The 27057-nt window shown below is 42.5% G+C and overlaps 1 protein-coding gene across 2 annotated transcripts in view; it reads right to left on the bottom strand.

The window, feature by feature from the left end:
* Positions 1-11941: 11941 nt before the first annotated feature.
* SRGAP1 (SLIT-ROBO Rho GTPase activating protein 1) overlaps positions 11942-27057 on the bottom strand; it is a 110356-nt gene continuing 95240 nt past the window's right edge. For both annotated transcript variants that reach the window (XM_053404539.1, XM_053404538.1), the window contains 8 exons: positions 26748-26882; positions 25448-25553; positions 23923-24147; positions 21608-21687; positions 19103-19283; positions 17824-17958; positions 16669-17017; positions 11942-15472 (listed from right to left, as the gene is read on the bottom strand). In XM_053404539.1, coding sequence (XP_053260514.1) covers positions 15095-15472; positions 16669-17017; positions 17824-17958; positions 19103-19283; positions 21608-21687; positions 23923-24147; positions 25448-25553; positions 26748-26882 — 1589 coding nt within the window. In that variant the 3' untranslated portion in view covers positions 11942-15094. The remainder of the gene's footprint in view (positions 15473-16668; positions 17018-17823; positions 17959-19102; positions 19284-21607; positions 21688-23922; positions 24148-25447; positions 25554-26747; positions 26883-27057) is intronic.

Raw genomic sequence — 27057 nt, 5'->3', positions numbered from 1 at the left:
GGGGGTGGGTGGGTGAGACCTGACCAGCCTCAGCAAAGCCCTGATACACATCAAGTTCATGAGGGACCCTCCCCAAAGCCCAAAGGAGACCCTCTATGGTCTCTTCACAAGCTGGATGCACAGTGGGGCTTTGCTGAGGCTGGTCAGCCTCCCAGCTAATAGCTGATGCAGAGGAAGGCTGCACCTCAACTGAGCAAGCTCCCAGCTGAGAGGTGTGCAGGTGTCAAGGCTCAGGGACTACTATCCCTCCCCTGGTGGCAGCCAAGAAAAAGCAGATAACACAAAGAGTCCTTATCATGCAATTTATTCAGTATTCACAGAGAGTAAAAGGATGTAGTCTCTGCAATGATGGCAGGACTGCAATCTATGTCAGTCCTGCGCCCGCTAATCTGAGCCTTCTGCCGCTGAGCGCTCTGTTCTAGTCTCAACGCCCGTCTGGTCCTGGGAGAAGCAGGGTCAGGAATGCTTTCCAAGGACACCGAGTCTGTCAGCTATCTCTCCCCTGGTGCTTCTTCCTGCTGTTCCAATATTTCCCAGCTTCTGCCCTCTGCAGCCTCTGAACTATGCCCTTCTGCAAACCACTGATCTAAATCTATACTGTCCCCCTGTTCTCAGGAAGGGCCAGGAGGAGGAAGGCAGTCCCCACCATTCCTCCTCAGTCCAGCCCCTGACAGCAGAGTGTGCATTTATACTTGTTAAGCTGCTCAGCTGAGGTTTGGAAGGCTCCCCTTTCTTGCCTCAACTGAGCAGCCTCAACAAGCCTCTGGCTAGTGAGGAGACACCCTCCACAACCCCGAAATAGATCCTCTTTCTGCTCTGGGATGGGTCTTCTGAGGGAGGTGCGTTCCAGCACCTTTTTGTCTAGAAAAAAAGCACTGGGTATGCTATATTTTCAAAGCATTTAGATCCAATGTCTGTACAACTGGATAGTGAAGCAATAAAACCTTTGTCTCTTAGCAACATGCTCAGGTCCTGCCTCCTAGATATGTTTTCATCAATACACACTTTTCTGTTTTATATCTTATAAATAAGCCACTGAACCTCACAGAAAACTAAAAACAAATACTACATTCCAACTGGGAATAAACCTGTATATTAACTACAATTCCTCTTCAGAATTCTACGGAATGCATATGTAGTCCCACTCCTTCAAATTATCGCGAGAAAGCAAAAGTACTTAGCTGCAATGGAAGCTAGAAGAGTCCAGCTATTGAAATAGAAGTTACCACTTGTTTGGTTTTGGAAAAGATCTTAAGGCTTGACCCTAACATACGCTGATCCAAGGCGTTTTTGGTCAGTGCCTTGATTTTGATATCAGGAAAATAATAAAGGAAGGGTTTCAGGCAACAAAAATGCATTTGTGCTCCCTCAAAGTGACAGCCGTTCTTGATGTAGTGCAGTGACCAGCAGTGAAAGGCAGTGATGAGGATGCCATCGATCTTCAAAGTTTGTACATCTGATGACATTTTGAGCGCAGCAGCTTAGAAAGGATAATGCAGCAAAAAGGCAGGATTATCAGGCAAGGCAGAACAAGGTCTACTAAAACACATTACAATCTGGAAGAAATCTGCCAGTTGTCATGAGAGTATAAAAAGTCCTGTTGGATCAGGCCAAAACCTAGCACAACACCCTTTTCTCCCTGTGGCCAGTTAGATGCCTGTGGGAAGCTGGCAAGCAGGACCTGGGTACAACTGGCCTTGTTGCTCATCTAATACTCTTCAAAATTTGGTGACCATCACTACATATTGTAGGAGTGAATTCCATAATTTATCATTTTGTTTGTCCTGAATCGTCCAACATTCAGCTTCAGTTCTCGTATTAAGAGATCAGCGTGGGCTGGTGGACTTTCCCCCCCATCCACTTTCTCCACCTAGGATGGCCAGGCCACACCTACCAATAATAATAATAATAATAATAATAATAATAATAAATTTTATTTATACCCCGCCCTCCCCAGCCAAGACCGGGCTCAGGGTGGCTAACAATCAATAATAAAAACAAATTGATTAAAATACAATTTAAAAAACAAGATTAAAATACGACATTAAAACATTAGGATGCAGCCTCTTCACAGGAGGAGAAAGGAAAAAGAAAGAGGGGGAGGGAATCAAACTGATTCTAAGCCAAAGGCCAGGTGGAACAACTCTGTCTTACAGGCCCTGTGGAAAGAAATCAGATCCCGCAGGGCCCTGGTCTCATGAGACAGAGCATTCCACCAGGCCGGAGCCAGTGTTGAGAAGGCCCTGGCTCTGGTTGAGGCTAATCTAACTTCCTTAGGGCCCAGGAACTCTAGGTTGTTGCTATTTATGGACCTTAAGGTCCTCCGTGGGGCATACCAGGAGAGACGGTCCCATAGGTACGAGGGTCCTAGGGTGTGAAGGGCTTTAAAGGTCAAAACCAGCACCTTAAATCTGACCCTGTACTCCACTATATTTATGTATCTATCTAAACCTACCTATGTATCTACCTGGGTGTTGGTTTAATAAGAGAATTAGTCAATACATAGTGAGGGGTGGGGGGAAGAATTGGCTTAGTCTGGAAAAAGTGCAACCTTTGCAGTTTTTACATTCAAGAACCATTGCCCTCTGTATCACCATCCCAGACTTTGGTGGCTCTAGTTAAAAATACCTGGGAGACAGGCTAGAGAAGCCCTCTAAAACTGATGATTCATTGATAGGATGGATCATTGGGCTGACAGGTCCAAGCCAGCTCCCTATATCTATATATAAAGCTCCGACCTGCTCTATAATCACTTCAGTTGCTCAGAATAGCAACCTAAAAGCTTTTCACATTTCAAATTCCATAATCTTGTCACTTTAGTTAAAGGCCTGCCTTCAAGATGGAGTAGATTTTTCTACCAGAAGTACACTTGCAACTCTTACATTTTTAATACGCTTCTCACTTTCAGTGTTTTCCCCTTAAAACACACACACATCACTGCCCCAACTTTGAAAACATAAAGTTCTGAAAGTTGAGCAGCAAATATATGATACACAGTGTGCTTTAGGAACGTTTGTTAAGCATGCCGTGTTATAGAGTCACAGTCATGGCCCTCTCTTGAGATGAGTCTGAGCCCCATTCCACCACTATAATGAGATACCTGGTGGAGGAAGAACTGGCTTTATGGCTTATAGTTAGACAATGGTTCAGTTGGCTGATTTGAAATTTGGCGGTGCAGGGAAGGTAGGTTGGAGGATGGCCCATGTTGAATTTGGGGTAGAAAGGATCAGAAATGGCTAATTTCCAAACGTTTGAGAGGCTTCAGCAAGTGGTGGGCACCAGGGCAACATCTAGTATGGGATGAAGAGTCTCAGCCTTGGGGGCCAAGTGGGGCCTTCCAGGACACTCTCTGTGACAGGTGATGAGACTCTTTGAAGATGCATTTCCAGCACACCTTCAAATAGGAGTTTCCTCCATATTTAATTTTAGCACTCTTGTTGATGCAAACTACTTCCTGTTTGTATCAGGTACTTCCTGTTCCTGGAGCAAGACACACTCCTATCATCTGTCAGTGGGTGGCTGCCTTGCTGCAGCAAAGCAACGACTGGGAGCTCACTTTAAGCTCCTGGTTGTTCCTTTGAACTCATGTCAGAACCTGCCCACACCTACTGTCAGGTGTGGAGCAGGTGGGCTTGGTTTTCCATGCCAAACTGGTGCTTCAGCTGGGCCATATTTGACCCACAGGCCAGAAGTTCCTCACCCCTGACTTGCAGATTTCTATACAATGTAATAAGCAAAACTACAGTCAGAGTGGATATCACGTTGAGCATGTGTGCTTTAATTTGAGAGCTGAGAACCTAATTTTAAGTGAATTGCTAATGAATCCTACATATATTTTGAAGGCCATGAAGCTTGAGCTAAGACTTACCCACAGTCCCCAACTGTAACACTTTAAAATGGACCCAAGATTTTACAAACAATTTTATTCAAATCTTAGCTAGGAAATCCTTGGTCCAACAACTAATTTTTTTCTGGAATTTTTTGGATCAGTTAGCTATTCTCTATCATTTAGGCTGAAACTATTTTGTCCCAAATTAGCATTTTGAAAGTGCAGCCTATTTGCACTTCTTCTGTGGCTCAGGGCTGCAGAGATAAAATATTTAATGGTGCTAAATTTTTGACACTATGCTGAGTGCACCATTTGCTCATGAAGTACTGAGGATTTTCTATGCAGCATGAAAAATAACTGCACTGTTAACTGAAAAAAAAGTCAATTAAATATTTGAGCTGTTTATAAGAAGTAGCAGATAAAAGTGACACAGAGTCATCTGACTTCATTACATAACCTGCTAGCTAAATGTCAAAATGTTCAGATGTTGTTGGACTGAAAACCTTTGTTATCTATAACCACTGTGTGGGATAACCAGCCTCATATAACCAACATGCTTAAGTTTAATTAATGCATGAAGGGGTTAAGATCATAGAGCAGGCATCCCCAAACTTGGCCCTCCAGATGTTTTTGGGACTACAATTCCCATCATCCCTGCCCACTGGTCCTGTTAGCCAGGGATGATGGGAGTTGTAGTCCCAAAACATCAGGAGGGCCGAGTTTGGGGATGCCTGTCATAGAGTAAGCAGTCCTGCCAGGTTTAACTCATCTTGGGAAGGAGTAGGTAATCAAGTCTTTGTTTTCCTCCAGTCTGCCTAAGAAGCTCAGTGTATGAAGAGGCTAAGCTTGTTGCTCCAGCATAACCCCATGGCTTTCACAAGCCACTTGAGTTCCTGTACTAATAATTTAGGAACTTTCAGCACTGTAACTTAGCCAAGTTTTATTTCTTGTGCAGCTTTTTCTGAAGACTGCATGGAAAAGGACATGAATCTAACTTAGCTGGAGAGTTTGTAAGTAAACCATTTTAAACTTATGAAACGTGGCTTCTCCAATGCTGGGGGAAGAAGGGCTACTTTGGAACTTCCTTGAACATTTTTAATGTCTTAATCTAGATTTCTATTCTTTCCTTTGCTGCATATTTTGCGATTTTAAACCTCTGCTGGGGTTCTCTCACCAAAGAGTACCTGTATTAAACCTGAATCTTGGCAGCCAGAGACTTCTCCTTTTATACCTATTTTTTCCTTGCGACCAGCACATTGGCCATGCTGGCTAGAGCTAATCAAGCTCCACAACATTTGCAGTACCACAGGTTCCCTATCCTGGTAGAGAGACTAAAATTCATGCCCTTTGATTGTCAACGGACTGTATTTTACTGGCAGCGGTTTCTGTGCTGCTACCCACAGGAAAGAGATTGATAAAGCAGATTGGAGTCCTCTTGTTACTTGCTTTGCCTTACCAGTGTGGCACCCATGGGCACCAGTGTGCCTGCCAGTACCTCCTTTGGCACTCATGAAAGGTGGCATTAAACAGCCGCTTAAAAAATCCACAATGCATGAAAGGCTGATTGCTCTTCCTGCTCAGTTCTTTAAACTGGCTCAGCCACGCCTACTTTGAAGCCATTATCCCACACCCCTGTGGCAGCCATTTTGTGATAGGCCACACCCCCCACTGCCCTATATCAGAATTCCACATGTGATCACTGGCCCCCAAAGGTTGGGGCTCCCTGCTTTACAGACTCTCTTCTAGAGCTGAATTCCTTATAGCGGATCAGATTATTTGTCCACCTACCCTGGTATTGTCTACTCTGTCCGTCAGTCGCTCTAGGGTCTCAGATGGGTTTTTCTCATTACCTGCTACCCGGTCCTTTTTTAAAGCTGGAGAGATCAAGTACCAAGGCTTTCTACAGGCAAAGAATATGCTCTACCACATGGGTAGGCAAACTAAGGCCCAGGGGTTTGATCCAGCTCAATCGTCTTCGAAATCTGGCCCGCGTTTATTTTACATGAGTAGAATGTGTGCTTTTATTTAAAACACATCTCTGGGTTATTTGTGGGGCATAAGAACTCATTTATTTTTTATTTTTTATTCCAAAATATAGTCCCCCGCCCCAAGGTTTGAGGGACAGTGGACCGGCCCCCTGCTGAAAAAGTTTGCTGACCCCTGCCTATCATATTCTCTCCGATGGCAAATTTCTTCATACCATGAGCCCCTCCAGACATCATTTTAAAGGACTTTTTAGGGCTGATTATTTGTGCTCAGGGTGGTATCAGGGTGGTTATACATGATCCCACTTTCAATGTCATTTGTGTCTGCATAAGTTTTCCCCATTCACTTTCTTTACGGTAATGAGCTTAGGGTGGTGTACATTGTTTTCTGCCTCCCAATTTTATTGTTTCAACACTTATGTTAGGCTGGGAGGCAATGACTTGCCCAAAGCCACCCAGTGAACTAGGATCTGAACCCAGGTCTTAAGTCCAACATTTTAACCACTGCATTCCTTGGCTGAAAAACCTACTAATCTCCACCCATGCAGGTATCAGCATGCTTGCAGAAGTACCTTTTTTGGGGGGGGGAAGCCTCAGGGTAATGTCCCCCTAAAAACAGAGTCCAGTAAGGACCTAGAATGGTGGGTGAGGGTTGGCTTGGGGAATGGAAAGCTGGCAGAGGGCAGAACGGAATGGAGAGACTGGGATCCTGGAGAACATTCTATGCTGCAACATTTTGTTGCAGGTACCTCTTGTTCCTCTCCTAATTCCAGTGTAGCTTTACTACTCCCAGGCTGCAGCTGTATGACTTTGTGTAAGGATTCCTGCATGTTCACCTGTGGAGCAGATTATTGGATCTGTGTTGGGGAGCCCCAGAGAATATAGTTTAGGGCTGGATAGGACAAATCCCAGGGTGTATGTGTTTTAAAGAAAGCTCAGCACTGGGCTGACTGTGTGAATGAAAGCAAGCCACTAGGGGGAGATTCTGGATTAGAAACCTTAAAAAAATCACAATGCATCCAGTTTTTAGGCACACCACACTATCTAGCTCTCGCTATAAAAGCCCAGAATGCAGTATGACAGGCTCTTCTCATGAATAAGGTTGATCCATGTGATGACACACATTGTCACTGCATGCAAGTATGCCTGGACTGATGGGGAAACTCTAAATAGCTTTGGGGATGTACACAATGGATATAGTATTCCCCCCTCTCCATATTTGAATTAAGTAAAAGATTTAAAGGGGTGTGTGGGTGTGGGTGTGTGCGCGCACACACACACACACACACAGTGGATCTCCATTCCCTCTCTTTTAAAGCAACCTGGTGGTATGGAGGCAAGGAAAGTTAGATTCTGGTGCTGATCAGAGTAGAGGTGCTGGGAGAGGAGTCCTTAAGCCTCCTGTCTGTACTCCCTTCCTGATTGTCATTTCTGCACTCTGCTTTTAGCCCTGATGGGAATAAAAAAAAAAAGGCAAGTTGCTGAACCAAGGTGTTTTTCCTCATGTAGGTGGAATTTAATAGTTAAGATAAGGGAGGGAATTGATTTACATCAGGGAAATTACATTGGAGAGTTAACCCGCCAGATTGTTTCAAGAACAAATCACAAGCCTCCCAAGGCTGTTTTAGCCCATCGTCATTTGTGTAAGCCCAGGCTGGGGAATTGGTGACAGGGTGGTAGTTGCTAAATACTATTAGGTCCAAGGTGGCTTTTTCCCCCAGACGTGGCCACACTGTCACATCTTCCAAGGTGGTTAGAGCCACCCACTCATGCGAAGACTCATTCACCACACCCTGAACCCACCCAGTCTTGCTAAAGGTAGCTATGGCTACCTTTAATCAGCCATGAAGGTCGAGCATCCAAGCGCCATGTTATTGGGTGCAAATTCACAAATACTCTTGTCAGTGCCACCAGGCTGCAAAGCTGAAGCTGGTCCTACAAAGCATGGCTTGATGGGGCATTAGAAAGCTCACTCAAGACGGCATCGATCGTGGCATCTTGCTTGCAGTGGAGATGACTGATTTTTGTCCTCAAAGCGCCCAACTCTTCAAGGTTTCTGAGGTGTCCTGGTCTCCCTCCCTCAATGTAAGGCTCGACAGCTTATGGATCACGCTTAATAATTCCATGGGTCGATTTATCGAGGACAGAATGCAAACCGTGAAGTAGGTCCTCTTCTGTCAGCCTGGTCTTGACACAGGGATAGATCAAGAAAGCAATCTTCCTACTGAAGAGTTACTGTTAATCAGAAATATTGGACCGCCATAGTAAATGGGGAAATTATGAATGCTCACTTTCAGAGAGCTGGTCTGTTCAGGATTTTTTTCTTACGGTATCACTCAACCAGTACTTGCTGTAGAAGGTAATGATATTCAATTGGTTACTATGGTAATGATGCACTAGTTGCCATGGTGCGCAAGTACTGTATATATATCTATTTATCAATTTATTTGAAGGCAGCAAACGGCGGGCAATTTTTCAATGTAATCAAATATGCCATAGGTAGTCTAGGGATAAAATGTAGATATGTACCAATTGCACAAAGAAATGGAGGGACCCCAGAGATAAATTCAACACTTCTTGGCACTCCACATTTACATAGTTGCTAAATATGGGTGTTCCCCCCCACCTTGCCGCACAACTTTGTGAAAATTCAACTCCTCCTCCCTGTCCCTTTGTCTAAAATATTCATTCATCTTCACTAGTGCCTGTTGGGACTGGGGTGGGGGCAGAAGTCAGCAGTAGATGGAGCAAACTAATTCTATTTTTTGAAATAAAAATTGTTTTTTTAATTTATTTTGTAAAAGAGCATGACATTACGTTTCCCCTTCCCATCCCACTCCCCGGAGCAGACTCCTATGAGAAAGCGTTGTTCCAAAGTTTCAAATGTATCTAATGCTCCTGCTGCCTTGCAATATATCTTTGTGAGAAGCGAAGGCTAAGGAGTATACCTTACACAGATCTGGAGTGGAGTCCCCAAGAAGGTTGGATGGTGCCTTGCATGCCCTCCTTCCAGCAACTCCTGCAGCCAAGCTCTAGTGCCAGATATATTGCTCTGCTTTCCTTTGGACCACATCAGCAAGGCAGAGAGGGTGGTCTTGTCGTCTGGGTAGCCTAGGACCTCCATACGCACTGCAGAGGCTTGCATCCCTGAGAGGTCACTAGCGCAACCCCCTGCAATGTAGGAGTCTCAATTAAAGCATCCATGACAGATGGCACCCAAGCTCTGCTTAAAAACCTCCAAGGAACTGTCAGTTCCCCCCCAAAAAAGTTTATTCGGGATCTCCTTTCTTGTAACTTGAAGCCATTGCTTCAAGTCCTACCATCCAGAGCAGGAGAAAACAAGCTTTCTACCTCTTCCACATGATAGCCCTTAAGAACTGTGACAATTCTACGATTTTATGATCACCATGGAGATTTTATGATCACCATGGCTTCTCGTTTTTTTGTGGCCCAGCTTCTTGGATGACAGGATTGTGGTACCCCAAGAAGGGAGAAATCAGGTCAAGGCATCACTCCTCTCTCCCTTAACCAGGATTTGACCCCAGGTCATGGCAGTTATATGCTGAATCCTCACTACCTTGGACAACTGAACAAGCTTCTTAGGCCTCAGTTTATAATCTCCATAGAATGAGTCAGTTGGCATGTGCCGTGTTATTTGTGATGGCAAGATATCCCAAGCAAACTTTCCAAAGTTTGCTCCAAGTTAAGTAGATGTAAATCAGCTGAGCAGGGATGTATTTTCCTTTAACAAAACCACTTCAGAGGGATTCCTTGTTCATACCCTACCTAACGTTTTCCTGACGCTGTTGCATCCATAATAAGGAACATTTGTATTAGTTAAATATTGAAGCAGGTTTCTTGTTAAGGTACAAAAAGGGATGTGATGGAGATAAAACAAGACAGGCAGGAGATAAAAGGGTTGTGCCTTTGCGACATCAAGATTTACCATTGAATAGTAGGGTGGATATGCAGCTACCTCCCTTTGTAACTCTGTCGTGCTGAAGAGGTTATTTCTGGAGAAACAGCTCCATGCAAAATGCATGATTTGGCATCAATGTTATATAAAAAGAAATGCAAGGAATGCAATGCAGTGCATTGAGTTTTCGCTCTTAGCATTCAGTATCTCCTTCATGCATATAGTTTTCCTGCATTATTTCCTTCCAGAAGATGCAAATAATTCAAACTTGGTATATCCCCGTTCAGTTCTTATTGGCTCCTTCAAACTGGCGTTTTATTGCAGCTGCATTCTGCGACATGTTCTTGACACAATAATAGTGCTTTAGTTAGTGGTTTTATTCTGCTATATGGATGTATATGGATTTATTCTGCTTGAGTTTGTACTGTGCTGCTTCTCCAATGATACCACATTATTGCTGTCCTGAGGGGCTATGGCTCAACCAAAGCGGGACAAAATAAACCAGGACATTTGTGCTATAAAAAAAAGTTACAGGATTTCAGCATGAAGTTACAGGATATGCTGTTATTGACACAGCGGAACTTGCTGTCACAAACAGTATTGAAAGTGGGATTGTGTGTAACCACCCTATAGCATCATGAACACAAATCATAATGAACGCAGAATAAAAAGAATGTTTGCAGGGCCCCTAGAAGGTATTATTTCCCCCTTAATATTCCAGTGAAAGTCAGAAAATTATTGGCTCATAGCTGTTTTGAAGGGGAAAATAACCTTCAAATGGGATTTTTTGTGGAGTGCCTTTTGTGTGTGGTCGACACCTCGAAGGCACTCCTTGTAGCTCCACCCTGCCATCCATGAGGGTCTTGGATGGCAGATAGCTTGGGTGAGAGCCAGATGTGCTAGTGTTATAGACAGTAATCTGTGTGATCCATGGGTAGGAATTTGTTTATATATTTTTATGGTTCTGCCAGTGAATGTTTAGTCTCCTGCCGTTTTTGCAGCTCGTTTTTTGTAGAGCAAAAATGGTGCTAGAGTTGGAGTGAATGTGTGCAAATAGAATTGTGCAAGTGATATCGGATGACTACTGGGTATTGTATGGTTTGTGTAGATGTGAAAGAATGTGCCTTAGACGAGAGGTGAGAAGGGAAGGGGTTCCTTATTTTTTAAATGTGCTGCTATTTTAATGTTTTGGGTTTGTTATTGTTTTATATTGCAGTTTTTCAGTTTCATTCTTTATTATAGTTCTTTGTTATTTTTGTGAACCAATCAGAAGTTGTGTTATTAAGCAGTATGTAAGTAAATGAATCTACTGTACATTTTGGAAAATGGCTCATTCATTTGTTCTCTGTAGTTTTGGCTGCCTCTTCAGAGAGTGTTGCCAAGCTTAGCACAAGAGTTTCCATAGTGGAGGCAGCCATCTTTGGGAATTTTGGGGCTCTAGCTGCCCTTTTGAATCAAGATGGTGGACCAAAACATGACTCTGGTGCGACTTCACCCTTTTTTTTGGCATAGGTTTGCCACCTAGTGAAAATTGTCATCAAACAGGGGTTCCTGAGATGGAGCAAATTTGATCACTGTTAGGATGCCAGGTGTCATTTTGAATCAAGATGTCAGACATCACTTTGGCGTTACTTCACATGATATTTAGCATGACAAGCCCTAACTCACAAATCACACTATTTAGGAACCACAGTATTTTTTGCTTTCTAAAAAATACCTGGGCAGTGCAAGAGACTCCTCACTTAGATAAATGTATATGGAGTCATCTGTGTTCTTTGTCTACCATTTCCATTATGCACCCTTGAATGTGATACAGTTGCTTTCATGAGCTGGAACTGAAAGAGGAGAGTTTGTTTGCTTTGAATCTGGACAAGGAAAAAAACGAGTTCTGAGCCTTTTTTAAAATGGCTGGTAGAAGTGGTCTTTGTACTTTGTGGCTGTCTGGGTTTGCTGTTGGCTTTGGGAACAGCACTACCTTCATGAATGACTGCTTGCTTACCTGCTCAGCTTGTACACTTGTAAATAAATGAGATATTTCCGAGCACCATAAGACTCCCAGGCTGCCTCCACTAAAGGTAAATATGACCCTGTAAAGGTGTCTTGGAACTTAGGGAATTGGGCCTCATTAACACTGAGCCTAGAAAAGGCATATGCAAGGATACGCACACGTAGAAATATGTTGATAATTAGACATCATTAAAACAAAACAAACACAGACAAAACTACCCTTATTTATTATATAAAGTTACACTATGAGAAACAAATCTGAATGTATATTGAAGCCTGTAATGGTACATGCCAAAATGTACAGTACTATACATAAAAGTGCATTGTCACAACAGCTTAACAGTACGTTTTCTTCTTTTAAAACTGTGCAATTGTAACTCTCCTGTTGTCTGAGAATGGAAGGAATGCAATGGGAATGCAGCAGAACATGAAATGGAACTGCAACAATACAAGAGCAAAGTTAAAGCTCCTCTAAAAATGTAAAGGCACTTTCACATGTACATACTACAGATGTACATTGACACAATTAGGTAACAGTCAACAAGCAGGAAGCTACCAGCACTGCAATCTATCAAACTGACAGTCAAGGACAATACTGATTCGATTAGGTACACAGGCGGTTACCCTTTTACTATACAGCCTGTCGCTGTATCAGTCTTTCCTGTTAAATATCCATTCACTATACTTCAAGTAGCTATAACAAACCATCAAACTACACACATTTAACTCGCGTGAATGTTCTAAGCAGAAGCAATCACTGGATGCACTGTTTCTAATATTTTTTCCCTTCTCCACTAAACAATTTCTAATATAAGCAGTATGGAGGCCGGTACAGTTATTCAGACGTACAGAGTTTCCCTATGCAATTTCATGATACAGGCACCCAGCTTAAGTTTTGCCACACAACCTATTAATAATAATACAAAGTCACTAGGCTATAATGCACTTAAAGGAACGGCAACGCTTCCGTTTGTCCCATAGGTCCTAGATTTGGGCTCGTTACAAAAATAATTCCTTGCAGGGGCCACGGCAACACTTCACTATGATTAGCATTAGCTAAAAGCTCACTACAGAGTCCAGGATCTTAGTTAAGCTTCCAGGGTGCAGTCTAGGGATATGGGATCGAGTTCCTTTCTAGATAGTGGCAGCTTTGGTGAATGTAACATTTCCTATGGTCTACTGTGGCAAACAAAATCATTATATATACTGTAGCGCCAAGTGAATTCTTTGTCATCTTGTTTTTCAGATTTATGAATTCCACCCAGATCTGGTTTCCAATTTAGGTTTGTAAATAGCCCCCAGCTTCATCAACTGAGATGAAAATGTTTGTCTCTCCCCCATTTTTGGGCACAAATAACTAACAGAAGATGTGTGAGCAGGGCTGGCTCACAGATGTTCATGTGGGCAACTTGTTTGCAAAGCTACTTACGTCTTTGCCACGTCCATGCTACGTGTGATCTGGCAATCCCATTCAGCTAAATATAATTAGTAAACAAACTGCAATGGGAGTAACTCAGTCCCAAACAACAGTGGTAGCTACGATGTCCTTAGGCAATTCTTTCTGCCTAACAACTAGTCTGCTCCTGTTTGATTCCGCATAGTGCGAAGGACCCAAATGAAAACATTCATTTTGAAGAATGACAAGTTCCTAATGTGGCAAGTTCTATGCCAAAAGAAACCCCTTATTTTGATCAAGCTTTTCATATGTAGACAAGTATCAGCTGAATCAATTCCTTCCCCCAACTCCAGTCTAGTACTTATAGTTTTTAGTTAAGTGTTTGCCTGATTAGTAACATGCGATAAATTCTCCTGTGGAGTGAGGTGGTGACCTTGTAAAAACATTCATGGAAATGATATAGCTTACTGTTAAGTTTGTGCAAAACACTTGTTAGTTCATATGTAACAATAACAACAAAGATGAAGCACTATGCAGGTTGATAGCTTCACTCACACATCAACACACATGAAAAAAGTAACGATATGTTAATTGGGGGTGGTGGTTCTGATACATTTTGTTCAGATTCTAGAGTAGAAAATGAGATTTTTGCCCTGTGAACAACCTCTCGCCTCAAGAGGAGTTATTCCAGTTTAGAAATCAAAATTCACCTGAATAAATACACTCGAGAAACAGCACACTCTTTTGTACACAGTAGCCCCTTTCGCATGCCACAAGGAGCAATAAAACCATGGCTTACTATGAACGAGCCTTGTACCAGTGCATGGTGTTCAATCTGTCCTACTCTTCCCGGAGCCAGGAGTAACAAACCACAAAACTTGGCTTTGTCTTACTTATGAACCCGCACTGGTTTGTTTCTTGCAAACAAACAGCTAGTGGCAAGCTACAAACAAATTGCAAGAACTAGCTACCACTTGTTCCTGGCTTACCACTCATGGTTTGTTTGTTGCTCAAGTCAAGCCTTGTGGTTTGTTTCTTCTAGGAGCTAGCACACTGCTTGTTCACACAAAGCAATAAGCCATGTCTTACTGTGACGTGCAGGCCAATGTGTTTCATAATCATAAGGATACAGCAGCTTTAAAGTGTAGGTTTTCTAGGAATGTTTTGTTACAAATAACTTGATTAGCTAAGACTATCTGCAGAGACATCTAAACCATCGGCTCATAGGAATGTAAACATATTTTTTGTAGTGATTTGTTTGTGTGAACAGTTGTCTGAAAGAACTGGTGGCTAAAAATCTACCTTTATTGCAGTGCAGCAAGCCTGAGTGCAACCATTAGAAACTATTCTATATAGCATTTCTGACAACAGGCTTTAACTTTGATTTAGAGAGCTGCCATCTACGTCGGTGTGAGATGCAAATACATTCTCCATATGCAGTACTAACCCTACCAACACACATACAAAGTATTTTGAAGGAAATGTCTTTCCTGATTCACTTCTTAGCAATTCTCAAGATACAAACTTCTAGCCCATATAAAAAATCTGATCTATACTGGAGCCAATTACAATATAGAAGTAAACAAATCCATTAACTAATCCCTTTCAAATGACCACTCATAAGTCTAAAAACTAGAGTAAGTGTAACTTATTGAACCTCACGGGATGCTGGCTGTGACCTGTGATGCTTTTATTAGAAAAGGTGCAGCGTGGAGTTTTCAAGTAAAAGCATGTATTCCTGTTGTTTTAAAACGACACACAATTAACTGTCTAGTTTAAAAATTGGACCCATGTTAACGTAGGTAGCTTGGAGACATTACACTAAAAAAAAAGTTTTTTAAAAAACGAAACCTCTCCCGTTATAAATTAGAAACGAACGGTGTGATGGAACACAAGACATTGATCAGCGCTCCATCCTTTTGGTAGTTCACTCCATGCTTGTCACACAAACTGCTTGGTTTTCACATTGTGCAAGACTTGTCTGCTGGACCTTGGGAAGGAGAGGAAGGGCCCACGGTTGGGTTTGTTTTTGGAAGAACGATGGGCTTTGGCCTAAGGGCAGGCGGTTTCAGTTGCACCCCCATCCTAGGTGCCACCATGGGCTTAAAGGTACTCATAGTATCACTGGAAGAGCTGGTGCTACGCCGAATCTGAGGCTCCGTGCTTCTCAAGAGGACACTGTGAAGAGGGCTCAGGGATTCCGTGGAGGCGGTGCTGGAGGGGGAGTTTTTCATTTGTTCCAAGGTATCCAGCACTACATCTGGGGCATGTTTTGCAGAGCTTTGACGTTCCAGTTCCCGGAGTTCATTCAGAGCTGTGTTCATTGTTTCTTCAATATCCTGTTCCAAAGGAAGAAGCAAGTTTGCTAAAGATTAATGAAATACCGAACACCAAAGATGGCACACGCCATTGCATTGAGCCTCCTCCCTACATCATGGTGGAAACCAAATCTCTTTCTCTCTTGTGTGAGAGTAAACATATTAACCAAGCACCAGTAGTACTGAGGCGCAGGAATGCCTCAATAGATAACTACAGGTTTAGAAAATACCAAGAACACCATGTGTAGAACTATTCAGTCACAGCAAGGTGCAAGCAAGAACAATACCAGGTGTTTCCTGCTTATCTGAAGCACAATACCTATTTTTCAGATAATAATAAAAAATACTCATGTTTTTATCCTTAGCACTATACTTGGGGCTAGATGAACGAGTGCTGCAGTGCTTCTCCTGGGCAACAGAGAAGTGGACACGCTGCAAGAAATATGTGTCATTTGGGATTTGCTGTGCAGACTTGCTACTTTTCAAACTTTAAAAAATAGTTTAAGAAATACTGATATTATATAAATGCTCTTCGCCATGAAGGCAAACCGGTTGGAATTCAATGCTGAGCCTATTCATGAGTACACCCACTGAAGTTAATAAACATGAAAAACTTAGGTTCATTGGGTCTATTCCAAATAGGACTTAGCTGAATAGAATCCCCAAGGTTCAAAAAGGGATGTGAAAACATGTATGTTTTGTAGTTGATTTTTAAGGAGTGGAAGAGACTGGACCACGTGAGTATCTCCCGAGTTCCAAATATAAGGTGCAAACAGCATGAATTTAACATTAATATGACAACAAAAGGAAAGGTAGTATACAAAGATCATATTATGGGCAAGGAAGATTAGATGAAATGCAGAGTGAAGAACAGATATCTGTAGTTTAAGATGAAATTGAGGAATTCCAACAAAAAAGGCACTGAAGTAATCAAGTATGGCTAAAATAAGAGAATTAGTAAGAGTCTCATTGCTAACTTCTATCTTGCTCACCTTTATCATTAAATATATCCAGCCATCATGTAAAGCACAGAGTTAACTCAGAGGCAAGGCATCCCTTTTTGTGCACCTGCACACATTACCTGCACACATAAACACTAATAGCACAGCCACCAGGACACCAGATTGAGGTTATAGGCTTATTTATCTCAAACGTTCACACTAGCATTCCCTATAGTAGAGAAAGCAACAACTCCTATGTTAACTCACAAGACACACCTGAGCAATTGCCTCTGGGTCAAGTGGTTTGTGATCATTGAAAACTGGGTATTGGCCAGATGATGTTGATCTTCTAATGGGTGGGCTGTCAATTTTCTTCAGGGATTCGTGCCTACTAATATTGGTGAGGCTGCCATGACCAGGCCTTCGTCTCCTTTCTGGGCTATCTGTATTGAGGCTGCGGTTTTGAAGGGCAGCACGAGAAGCGCTGTGGCTTGTCATACTGGGGGAACCCAACTCCAGCGATGAATTGGCAAGGCTGTGCGGTTGATGAACTGGGCAGTGTCCGTCGCTGGTTCTGCCAGGGCGTCTGCCGGGAAGCGAGAGTTCAGATCTCTTGCGCTGCTGCCTGCACAGAGAGGCAAAGTGAAGACACAGGAAATGAAACGAAGAACATATGAATCATACCTGTCAATACATGTTGCCCAACAAAATGTGCTGGTGTGATGAGTGCGAGCTGTGAAGCAAGTCCACCAGTTCAAATATTATCTCACCTATGAAGGTCTAGATCAGTGTTTCCCAAAGTGGGTGATACGGCCCCCTGGAGGGTGCTGGATTAATCCAGGGGGTAGTAGCCTCAGTTGCAACTGGGGGGGGGCGTGGCATTGAATAAAAATAAAGGGGCGGTGGAAGCATAAAGAAAGAAGCTAACAAAATTTTGAAAAACCATTTGTATAGGTTTCATCTGTTGTGTTATGACACTGGCCACTAGGTCAGGCACTGTTGTGAGATGGCAGTAATGCCTCCTCCTGGATCTGGCGGTCATGCTGGAGGTGGGGGGCTTTCTCGGGTTTGGGTGAACCCTTTTCAGCTGCACCCAGTCCCAGGAAGTGGATCACAGCTTGCCTACCTATTTGGCCAATGGCAGGCAGGCTGTGGCACCGCCCCTGGGGCAGATTGGACTGAGCCGGCAGGGGGGCACTGAGTAATTTTTTTTCTGAAAAGGGGGTGGTAGGCCAAATAAGTCTGGGAACCTGTGGTCTAGATGATCTTTGTCAAGACGCTATATTTTATGCCTCAAACCCCCATGAATGAAAAACTGACACCGTTGTTTCACGGATTGCCAAAACAATACACCTGGTGTGCTTTTAACGTTCTCAAATGCAATATAAACGCCACGTATTTAGTTAATGCTGAGTGCTCAGTTCAATTTACCTTCCAGAATATATTTCGGGTTGACGATCTGTGGGTGAGTTCATATCCTTAGAGGAGGACTTGTCCTCTGTTACTGGTCCACTGCTGGCTTCACTATCTGCTTTCTGGCTCAGTGTGTCTGAAAATGTATCATCCCTGAGCAGAAAAGACAGGTGACAATTCTTGAGAAACCAATATTATTCGGTGGAAAGAGTATGAGTGGTTCATGATCTTCCCCCTCTCCATTTTCAGTCATCTCATTCTCGTTAACAACCACTATAAACATTATATTCAAAGGCATTAGGTAGATATATAATCAAACGTCGGCCAATAGCAGGAATGCAATTGAAAAATTAGGAAGCTCTGCGGGGCCAGAAGAATATCCCCAGCTGAGCTTCTCTTTATAATTTGCCTTCTAGCTTCAGCTTTGTAGATGCTCCTAAGTGACATTTTGCCTTCCAAATGGCAACTGAGAAGGTATCATAATAAGGAAGGAAGCAATGTATCTTACAATTAGCCTAACAACAGTGTTGATACTTTTAGGAGATGGAAAGCACGATTTTTCAAAGAGGGAGCTGTATTTTTATTCAAACAGAATTCTGAGAAAGGCAGAGAAACAGGAAAAGTGCAATCATATACACATTTTAAAAAATCTGTGGGCTGCAAATGACATAGAATTTGATCTTGAGAAGTGAGGATGGTTCCAGTTTAAGACTAAGAATTTACACCATACAGGATTTGGCAGCCCTCTTCCATTATTACAGCTGCTGTAAGCAGTGTTTCTGCTTATTTAAGTTATTTCTATACAGCTCTTCATATAAATATACTTCGCGATATTTAGTGCTTTTTGTGTGTGATGATATTCACCAGTAAGAGGAACAGTCATTCCTCTTTTTTTGCTGCCTATGGCGGCCATTTTATGCAGCCAGCTACAGCATTTTAAGTTATGAGTACCAGCAACAACAAAAAAGCACTGTCAGGACGGTTCACAATAAGAAATTACAGTAAAGTATATCCCTATATGCTACCAGAGGAGAGAGGGAGAGAATGAAGAGATAAAGGAGGAAATGATGCTCAAACATTGATTGGCTCTTGGCAGCATGAAATTGTCCTAGGGTCCCAGCTTCCACATGCACTCCTGCCCCCTATCTGGAACCCCACTCCAGGGGCTCTGCCCCACAGCTTTGGTTTATAGGGCCTGCATAATGTCTACGAATCAACCATCAGTACTTGACTAGACTGGTCTGATTTGGCACATGACAACTTCTAGGATACTTTGCACCACTTAGCTGTTCCTTACATATCTTGAACCACTATGTATTGGTGAGGTACAAGGCCATCAATTCCATTGTGTCTTCCTTCCCACCAGTCATCAGAAGCTCGATGATATAAGAGCAGGGAGGCCCCTTTTTTAAAAGACAGCTCTCGTGCAGATCTTCCAACGTAGTCAAACTTGGCAATAGCTTCTATTGGTTCACATTCTGCGGAGGAAAGATGAAGCACAATGTATTAGACGGGGGTGGGGGGGAGAGAGACAGTACTCAGGAGGAAGAATTGCTCATAAGGAACACATAATGGATGAAAGCAAAGGTGAAGAGAGAAAGACTTTTATCCAGAAATGACATACAGTTGATCAAGAAAATAAGCCCCCATAGAATTTGTGGAGCTCTTTTTCTTGCCCTTACAATATTTCAAGTGACAGGGACAAAGAGAAGACTTGGGATCTGTAAGAAACTTAAGGTTTTTGGAATGGTCAGTCGCAGAATGAATGAGTGCAATTTTCTATCAGCTGTTTACAATGACGCCAACAATCCTGCATGAGACTTTTATGGGCTGCCTTCAGAGTTTTGATTCCCTGGAAGAAGCCATTTTAGAAACCAACTTCAGATCCAGATAATACTGTCATCAAGTTGTGGGATAATGATTCTATGATGAATCAGCCTCATGTAGCCAATACCCTTAACTTTAATTAAAGAATGAAGGGGCTAAGACCATAGAGTAAGCTGTGTTTACAAAAAACACCAACACAAGTTACAAAAACCTTTTACAGAGATTTGATAAAATGGGTCTTGTGAGCTTCAGTCAGTGTGAATACAGTTATACCAAGGAACAAAATAGTTCCACTTTTGCAGATCCTTTGAAATTACAATGACAGAACTACTTCCTTGACCCGTTTTTTATTTCCTTCACCTATCTATAAATACAGAGGAGATAGCATGGTATTCCAACAAAAACATTGCATTTCTTTTGTGTGAATTCTACATCAGCCATGATCCATCTGTTTCGGGCTTCCTCAGGAAATTCTCTCAGATTTCCTCTGCAAACGGATACTGTAAACTATTCTATTCGATGCGAATTAGAGCAAAATAAATTCTACAATGCCTCAGATATTGCTGATGAAATATATATTTATATCTAGTTTGGAGGCTGCCAGTATGGAGACTGATGTGCTTGCAGAGGACTTCCCTGGTACCCACTGGGTCCCCTCTCCCAACCCTTCCCCCTGCTGAAATGAGGCTTGAAAAAAGCACTCTTTTGCAGCCGATAGAATAAGCTAAATCTTATGATGTGTGAGTGGTGCCCACAACAGATTCTTAGGGGGGGGGGTTGAGGGGTCCAGCTAACCCCCCTCCCACCTGCTATTAAGCCAAATCAAAATGCACAAATGGCACCTTCCTTCCCAGAACTAATACTAGCTCCGAAGGGGGATTTTCAACAGCAACCCACGCCCCAAGAATCTGAAGACAGGCTTTCAATTGATGGCTCAAAAAGAGGTGAGTCCCTGACCAGAAAGACAACTTTGGGTAAACCCCACAGTAAAGCCAGTAAGGAAACTGAGGTGAAAATAACCCTGACCAGAGGGAAGACTTCAAGTCAAGTTCTCTGTATGGCCTGTGAGTTAACTAAGATTAATGGTCTTTCTACTGGGATGTGGGTGGTGCTGTGGTCTAAACCACTGGGCTTGCCGATCAGAAGGTCAGCGGTTCAAATTCCTGCGATGGGGTGAGCTCCCACTGCTTGGTCCCAGCTCCTGCCAACCTAGCAGTTCGAAAGCACGGCAGTGCAAGTAGATAAATAGGTATCACTGTGATGGGAAGGTAAGCAGCGTTTCCGTGCGCTGCTCTAGGTCGCCAGAAGTGAGTCATGCTGGCCACATGACCCGGAAAAACTGCGGACAAACATCGGCTCCCTCGGCCAGTAAAGCGAGATGAGCGCCGCAACCCCAGAGTCGTCTGCGACTGGACTTAACTGTCAGGGGTCCTTTACCTTTACCTTTTTTAATGGTCTTTCTGTAAATAGTGGAGGGGCAGGAAGATGAGTGCGAAGGTCTGGGTCCATGACACGATGGAGCAAGCCAAGGCCTGAGTGCTCATGCACACCTGGAGCCAGGTGCGCTAATGCCAGAGGAAACGGGCCTCTAGAGACCTTGCTGACTTCCTCCCCCCCCCCCGCTCCGCATTTACTTAAAAGCAGCAACGCAAACCACAGCACTGTGCACAAAAGAGTTTAAAATGGCACTTAGAACGTGACACTGAGCCAGAAATTTGTGCTGAAATGCAGAATTCTTTCACTTGACCTTCCTTCTAACTGTGTTTCGCAGGAAAGAAGCAAGGAAACAGCTGGCCAATGACAGGCAGATCAGTGTTAACAACAAAAACAAGAAATACACAAAAAAAGAAAGGAGACACTGTGCCAGAGATTCTTCATTTAAAAGGAGAGGTGATGAGGAAAACAGCATTTCCTTCATCAATTACATATACATGGAAGGGGGAGGGGGGGAAGGCAAACAACACAAGGGGCCTACCATCTTCACTGGTGTGTGGTCCTGTACCAGCATCTAGGTCCACTTCTTCTAAGGTACCATGTTCACTATAAGGACTATCACTGTTGAGACAGTACCATATGAATTAATACCTTATGAATGGACACATTAATCATTAAAAAATCAATTAAGCTGCCGTATTATTAGCCTCCTGCTCCTGCAAACACTACTTAACATATTCAGTTAAGACAAAGCACTCCTAGAATCTTAAAACACTTTTATTACCTCTTTTCTTTTTTAATCTAGATGTCAGATAATCTCCTTAGTATTATTTCTTTCTCTCTCTCTCTCTCTCTCTCTCTCTCTCTCTCTCAACATCTTCTTCTTTTTAAATTGGATAGTGTTATGTAACCTGGACAGTGTTTTACCCATATGAAGGTTGTCTTAATGGAATGCTGCCTAAAGAGAGAAACTAGAAGTCCTTCTAGTTACAGGCAAACCTGTGTGATATTAGTCTGGGTTTAAAATCCAAAAGCAGTCTCCAAAGAAGGCAACTGGGAGCAGAAAAGAGGTTGTAGGGAAAGGAGGAAGCAAAGAGATCTTTAATCCGTTCCCTGATGGTCATTTTCCTACTCCAAAACAGCTGTTTCTGTACTCTCCTTCCTCAAGATACTATAGATTTTTTTAAAAAAAGAAAAAAGACTCTCAAGATAATGTTACAAGCATCTGTGTGTAACATCTAGTTTGACCCTGAGTACTGGCGCCTGGTGTCCTGATCTCAACACTCTTCAGTGACAGAAAATCACAATGGAAAAAGAATCAATTTTGCTCTGTGGCATCAATTTCATGTTCAAACCCACAAGGGATGAACTGATGACACTTTAAAAACGTGTAAGGCCAGCTGCACCAGAAAAAGCTCCAATATGGAAATGGTATGGATCACAAAGTATTACTCTTATTTGATGTATTTTCAGCTATTCTCATTTTAAAGCCCACCACCTTGTTTTAAGTGACAGGTCTTTAAGCGACAGGGTTAGCTGTCTGAATTTTTCAGGAAAAGAATGAATTGATGATGTTTTGCCGTTTCAGAGATTGCATCTTGAAAACGAAGTACACTAAAAACTTACTAATTGTTTTAAGATAGATGGGAGAAATTTTATTTTAACTATCACTAGATAGGCCAACTGGGAGTAGCTGATGTTCAATAAAACCAGCCAAAAGATCTTATTTATTTTTAATGCAAATAACAATCATGCTAAATCTGTTCAGTTCTAAAGGACACTTTGTAGGCATCTTTCCCACAAATTGGTCCTCAATGCAGCTTGCAATAAAATAATTAAAGACAGAATAAGAGCAGCATAAGCACTATTTTTAAAAAATAATAATGAAATGGTGCTAAAACTAAGGAAGAGATAACAAGGCAGTTTGCTTCAAAATGACTTCCTGGAACGCACAAAACCTGACCAAACTGGCATGCTTTTACTAAAGGCACAAACATCTGGTTTTATGTAACATGGCCATTTATGCTGAACCATTTCCCTGTCAAGCAGACCTTAATCAACTGGCTTTTAAAACCACTATAATGATATTAGGCATAATTTCACGTAGCTGACAGACTGGAAAACACGTGGGCCACAAGCAGTCTTGCTCAACCTGACAAGTTTTATTTTAGAGAAAAAACAGCTGTGGGTCGTCAAGTCAGAATATGTTTTAGGTCTGGACCCCAATGCCAGTTTTCTGCTGAAAAATACGGTTTATTTTTATTTAAACCGTTTTAAAAAATTAATTTATTTATTTCATAAAATTCATATACTGCCTGGTTGTCAAAAGCCTCCACGCAGTTCACAAAAACCGCCTACTTTTAAGACCGCTTACTATCAATAGATCTTGAAGTAGTTCCCACGTAAAAAAGTAAATAATATACAGGCATGCAAATATCTGATAACTGTGTTGTATATTTATGTACTTGGATTTCCTTTTTACTTAAGTATACCATAAATATACAACGCAGCACAATATCCATTTGAGCAACAAAAATCCTATCCAGATAAAATTCTTAAAAAGAAAAGCACATTATCACTTGTTTCCTCCTGACTGCTTGTTGCCCCTGGAAGTACTGTTTACTGCAAAAAAGGAGGAATCTGGAGCCAGGCAGGGGGCAAATTTCAGTAAAAGACTGGTGTGGGCCCTGACCTGGTTAAACAAGTGACTAACGTCACACATCGTTTGGCCCAGAGTTACAGGCATCTATAGCTTTTTAAAAAAAATGGTAAACAGGGGTGAAACTTTTCACAAACTAAAAGTCATTCATAAAAAACGGAAGCAATCCGACCTGGGCAAAAGAATGAAGAGCTTACCAGTATTCATCACCAGCCATACATTTCTCATAAACGGGGCCATCCAGCTCCTTAGAATCTGGAAAAATGGTTTCGTGGTGAATGATGATAGTTTTGATTATTTCGTTCACGTGAGCCTGACACGACACTTGCTCTTGAATGTCTGGAACAGGCATCAACGTTGGGCCAAAACAAATGGCCAGGTTATACGGATCCATCATATTTTCATCGCTGTACTGCGAAAGGCTGTTTTAAAAAAGGGGAAAGAAGAAGAAGAGGGTTCTGGGATTGTTATGTGACCTTCTGAAACAAAACTGCATGCTTAAGCTGCATAGACAATACAGTGGTGCCTCGCAAGACGAAAAGAATCCGTTCCGCGAGTCTCTTCGTCTTGCGGTTTTTTCGTCTTGCGAAGCAAGCCCATTAGCGGATTAGCGCTATTAGCGGCTTAGCGGGCTTAGCGGATTAGCTGATAAGCGGCTTAGCGGATCAGCTGATAAGCGGCTTAGCGGATCAGCTGTTAAGCGGCTTAGCTGATCAGCTGATAAGCGGCTTAGCGGATCAGCTGATAAGCGGCTTAGCGGATCAGCTGATAAGCGGCTTAGCGGCTTGGGAAAAAGGGGGGGGAGGAAAAAAAACCCCGCAGGAACTCGCAAGACATTTTCGTCTTGCGAAGCAAGCCCATAGGAAATTCGTTTTGCGAAGCACCTCCAAAACGGAAAACCCTTTCGTCTAGCGGGTTTTCCGTCTTGCGAGGCATTCGTCTTGCTGGGCACCACTGTATTACTCAACCCACCCACCACAAGCGGGTTGCTTAATCTTGCACTGAAACGTCGTAAGAGCAATTTAATTAAAAGATCTTTTTGTGACAGGCTGACATGAAGATATATGGGTTACTTGAATGACTGAGAATAATTGGTGAGAAGATGCATGGGTAACACTACACTACACTACACGATCTAAAGGCGAGAGCATGAGGTGGGATGCCCAATGCTGAGAGGTGATGGGAGCTGCAACTCAACAGTATCTGAACAGTTACAGCTCGAAGATAATACTTGCAGAAATGTAACAGGTGCAACAGGTTTTCTAGCCCTGAAAACCTTGCACCTGGTGCTGTCAAGGACACAGGAGTTGAACCAAAACTACATTTTGTTCATGTAAATATAGCCTGACACTCTCAAGGGCTATTTCAAACAGTTTTCAATCTCCTTTCTATAGTGATGGAAATGAGAATTCATATATTGCTATATCATCCTAAAGCAGCTGTTGAGGATAACTTAAGCGTTTATTACAACTGAAGCTTCAAATAATAATTCTTCTTCTTCTTCTTCTCAATTATGCAAATATTTTGGGCAGTTCCTTTTACATTTGCACAACTGCTGCATTCAAGTCATTCCTAGTACAGCGAGATCTCTCAGTTCAGGGTAAAAATTATTCCAGCTTGTTTGGAAATCATGGCTTTGCTGCCAACTGAAATATTCTCCTCTGTTAAAATGAAGAATTAAAGATCAATAGAGTGCTTCTGATCAGAAGTTAATGTACTTACTGATTGAGGAAAGCAAAAAGATATCTTAGCACTATGAGGACTGATCTGGGCAAAGTCAGGAGGAGTTTTCGTATGTGAAGAGCTCTCTCATAGAGATTTTCTATTCCTGCAACAGACAAGTAGACAAGATACAAGTAAAATCATTGGCTATGTGACGGTACAGTATACAGCACTATGAAGAAGAAGAGGAGGAGGAGGAGGAGTTTGGATTTGATATCCCGCTTTATCACTACCTGAAGGAGTCTCAAAGCGGCTAACATTCTCCTTTTCCTTCCTCCCCCACAACAAACACTCTGTGAGGTGAGTGGGGCTGAAAGACTTCAGAGAAGTGTGACTAGCCCAAGGTCACCCAGCAGCTGCATGTGGAGGAGCGGAGATGCGAACCCGGTTCCCCAGATTATGAGACTACCGCTCTTAACCACTACACCACGCTGGCTCATTTCTAGGGCATCATTTCTAACATTTCCTACTACAGTGGTACCTCTGGTTACGTGCTTAATTTGTTCCAGAGGTGCGTTCTTAACCTGAAACTGTTCTTAACCTGAAGCACCACTTTAGCAAGTGGGGCCTCCCGCTGCCGCCAGAGCACGATTTCTGTTCTCATCCTGAAGCAAAGTTCTTAACCCGAGGTACTATTTCTGGGTTAGCGGAGTCTGTAACCTGAAGCATATGTAACCTGAAGCGTATGTAACCCGAGGTACCACTGTAATATTGCTGATCTCATCAAGCTCCAGCTGATAGCAAATGGCCAATTAAACTCTTTAGCGTATTTTGCCCATAGCTGGAATAAGTCTAAACTGGGGGAATAAACTCTGCTTCCCTTCTGACCGGAACATCTTGTCACTCAAAGGAACCATCATTCCCTTTTTCTGCAGGTACATAGGATTCTCAAACACCTTGGCTATGGTCACTTACAAGCCTGTTAAGATGATTTATTCACCTTATATCTGGTCCAGTTCCTACCCTCACATGCCCTCCACTGGCTTGCGGGGGAGTCAGGATGCATGCAGGGGGAGAGGATCCATTGGGCAAGCGGAAAAAGTTGCACAGACAAAACATTTGTAGCAGGGCAGCACTGAATTTCACTATTATCTCCTGTGTTCTGGAAAGGCGGCGTGCCTGCTACATTGAGGAGGTCAACGGTACATTGAGAGCAGATTCAGAAATATGTACGAATACACATATATTAACTGCAGAGGTTAGCAAACTGTCTTACGGAAATTGGTTGGCGGGACTTCTGAGGTGCTAGTGCATTTATTAGTAAGTAACTTTACAAGCTGTTAAAACAAATTTAACTTACTGACACAAGAAATAAGATCATTAAATCTTTCCTTAGGAAAGACAGGGTTCTCCAGCCCTCGGAAATAGAGCTTCAGTACTCCAGCAACTGAGTTAATGTCATGATTACTTTGGTCATCTGCCAAAGGATTTTCACCTGCAAAAATAAATCAAGTTAAATACTTAATATAGGCATTCTAGCTGAACAGCATTTTACTACCTAGTAGGATCCTGAGCTGTATTAAATAAATCATAACTGGTTTAGTTAAGTCCAATCTTCGATTAAAGTGAATGTAAGAGAGTAAAATAAACATTCCTCTTAATTGCATAGG

This window comes from Podarcis raffonei, chromosome 10 (assembly GCF_027172205.1).
Source record: "Podarcis raffonei isolate rPodRaf1 chromosome 10, rPodRaf1.pri, whole genome shotgun sequence".
Classification (NCBI taxonomy): Eukaryota; Metazoa; Chordata; class Lepidosauria; order Squamata; family Lacertidae; genus Podarcis; species Podarcis raffonei.
Note: the sequence above shows the minus strand (reverse complement) of the source record. Positions and strands in the feature narration are given on the sequence as shown.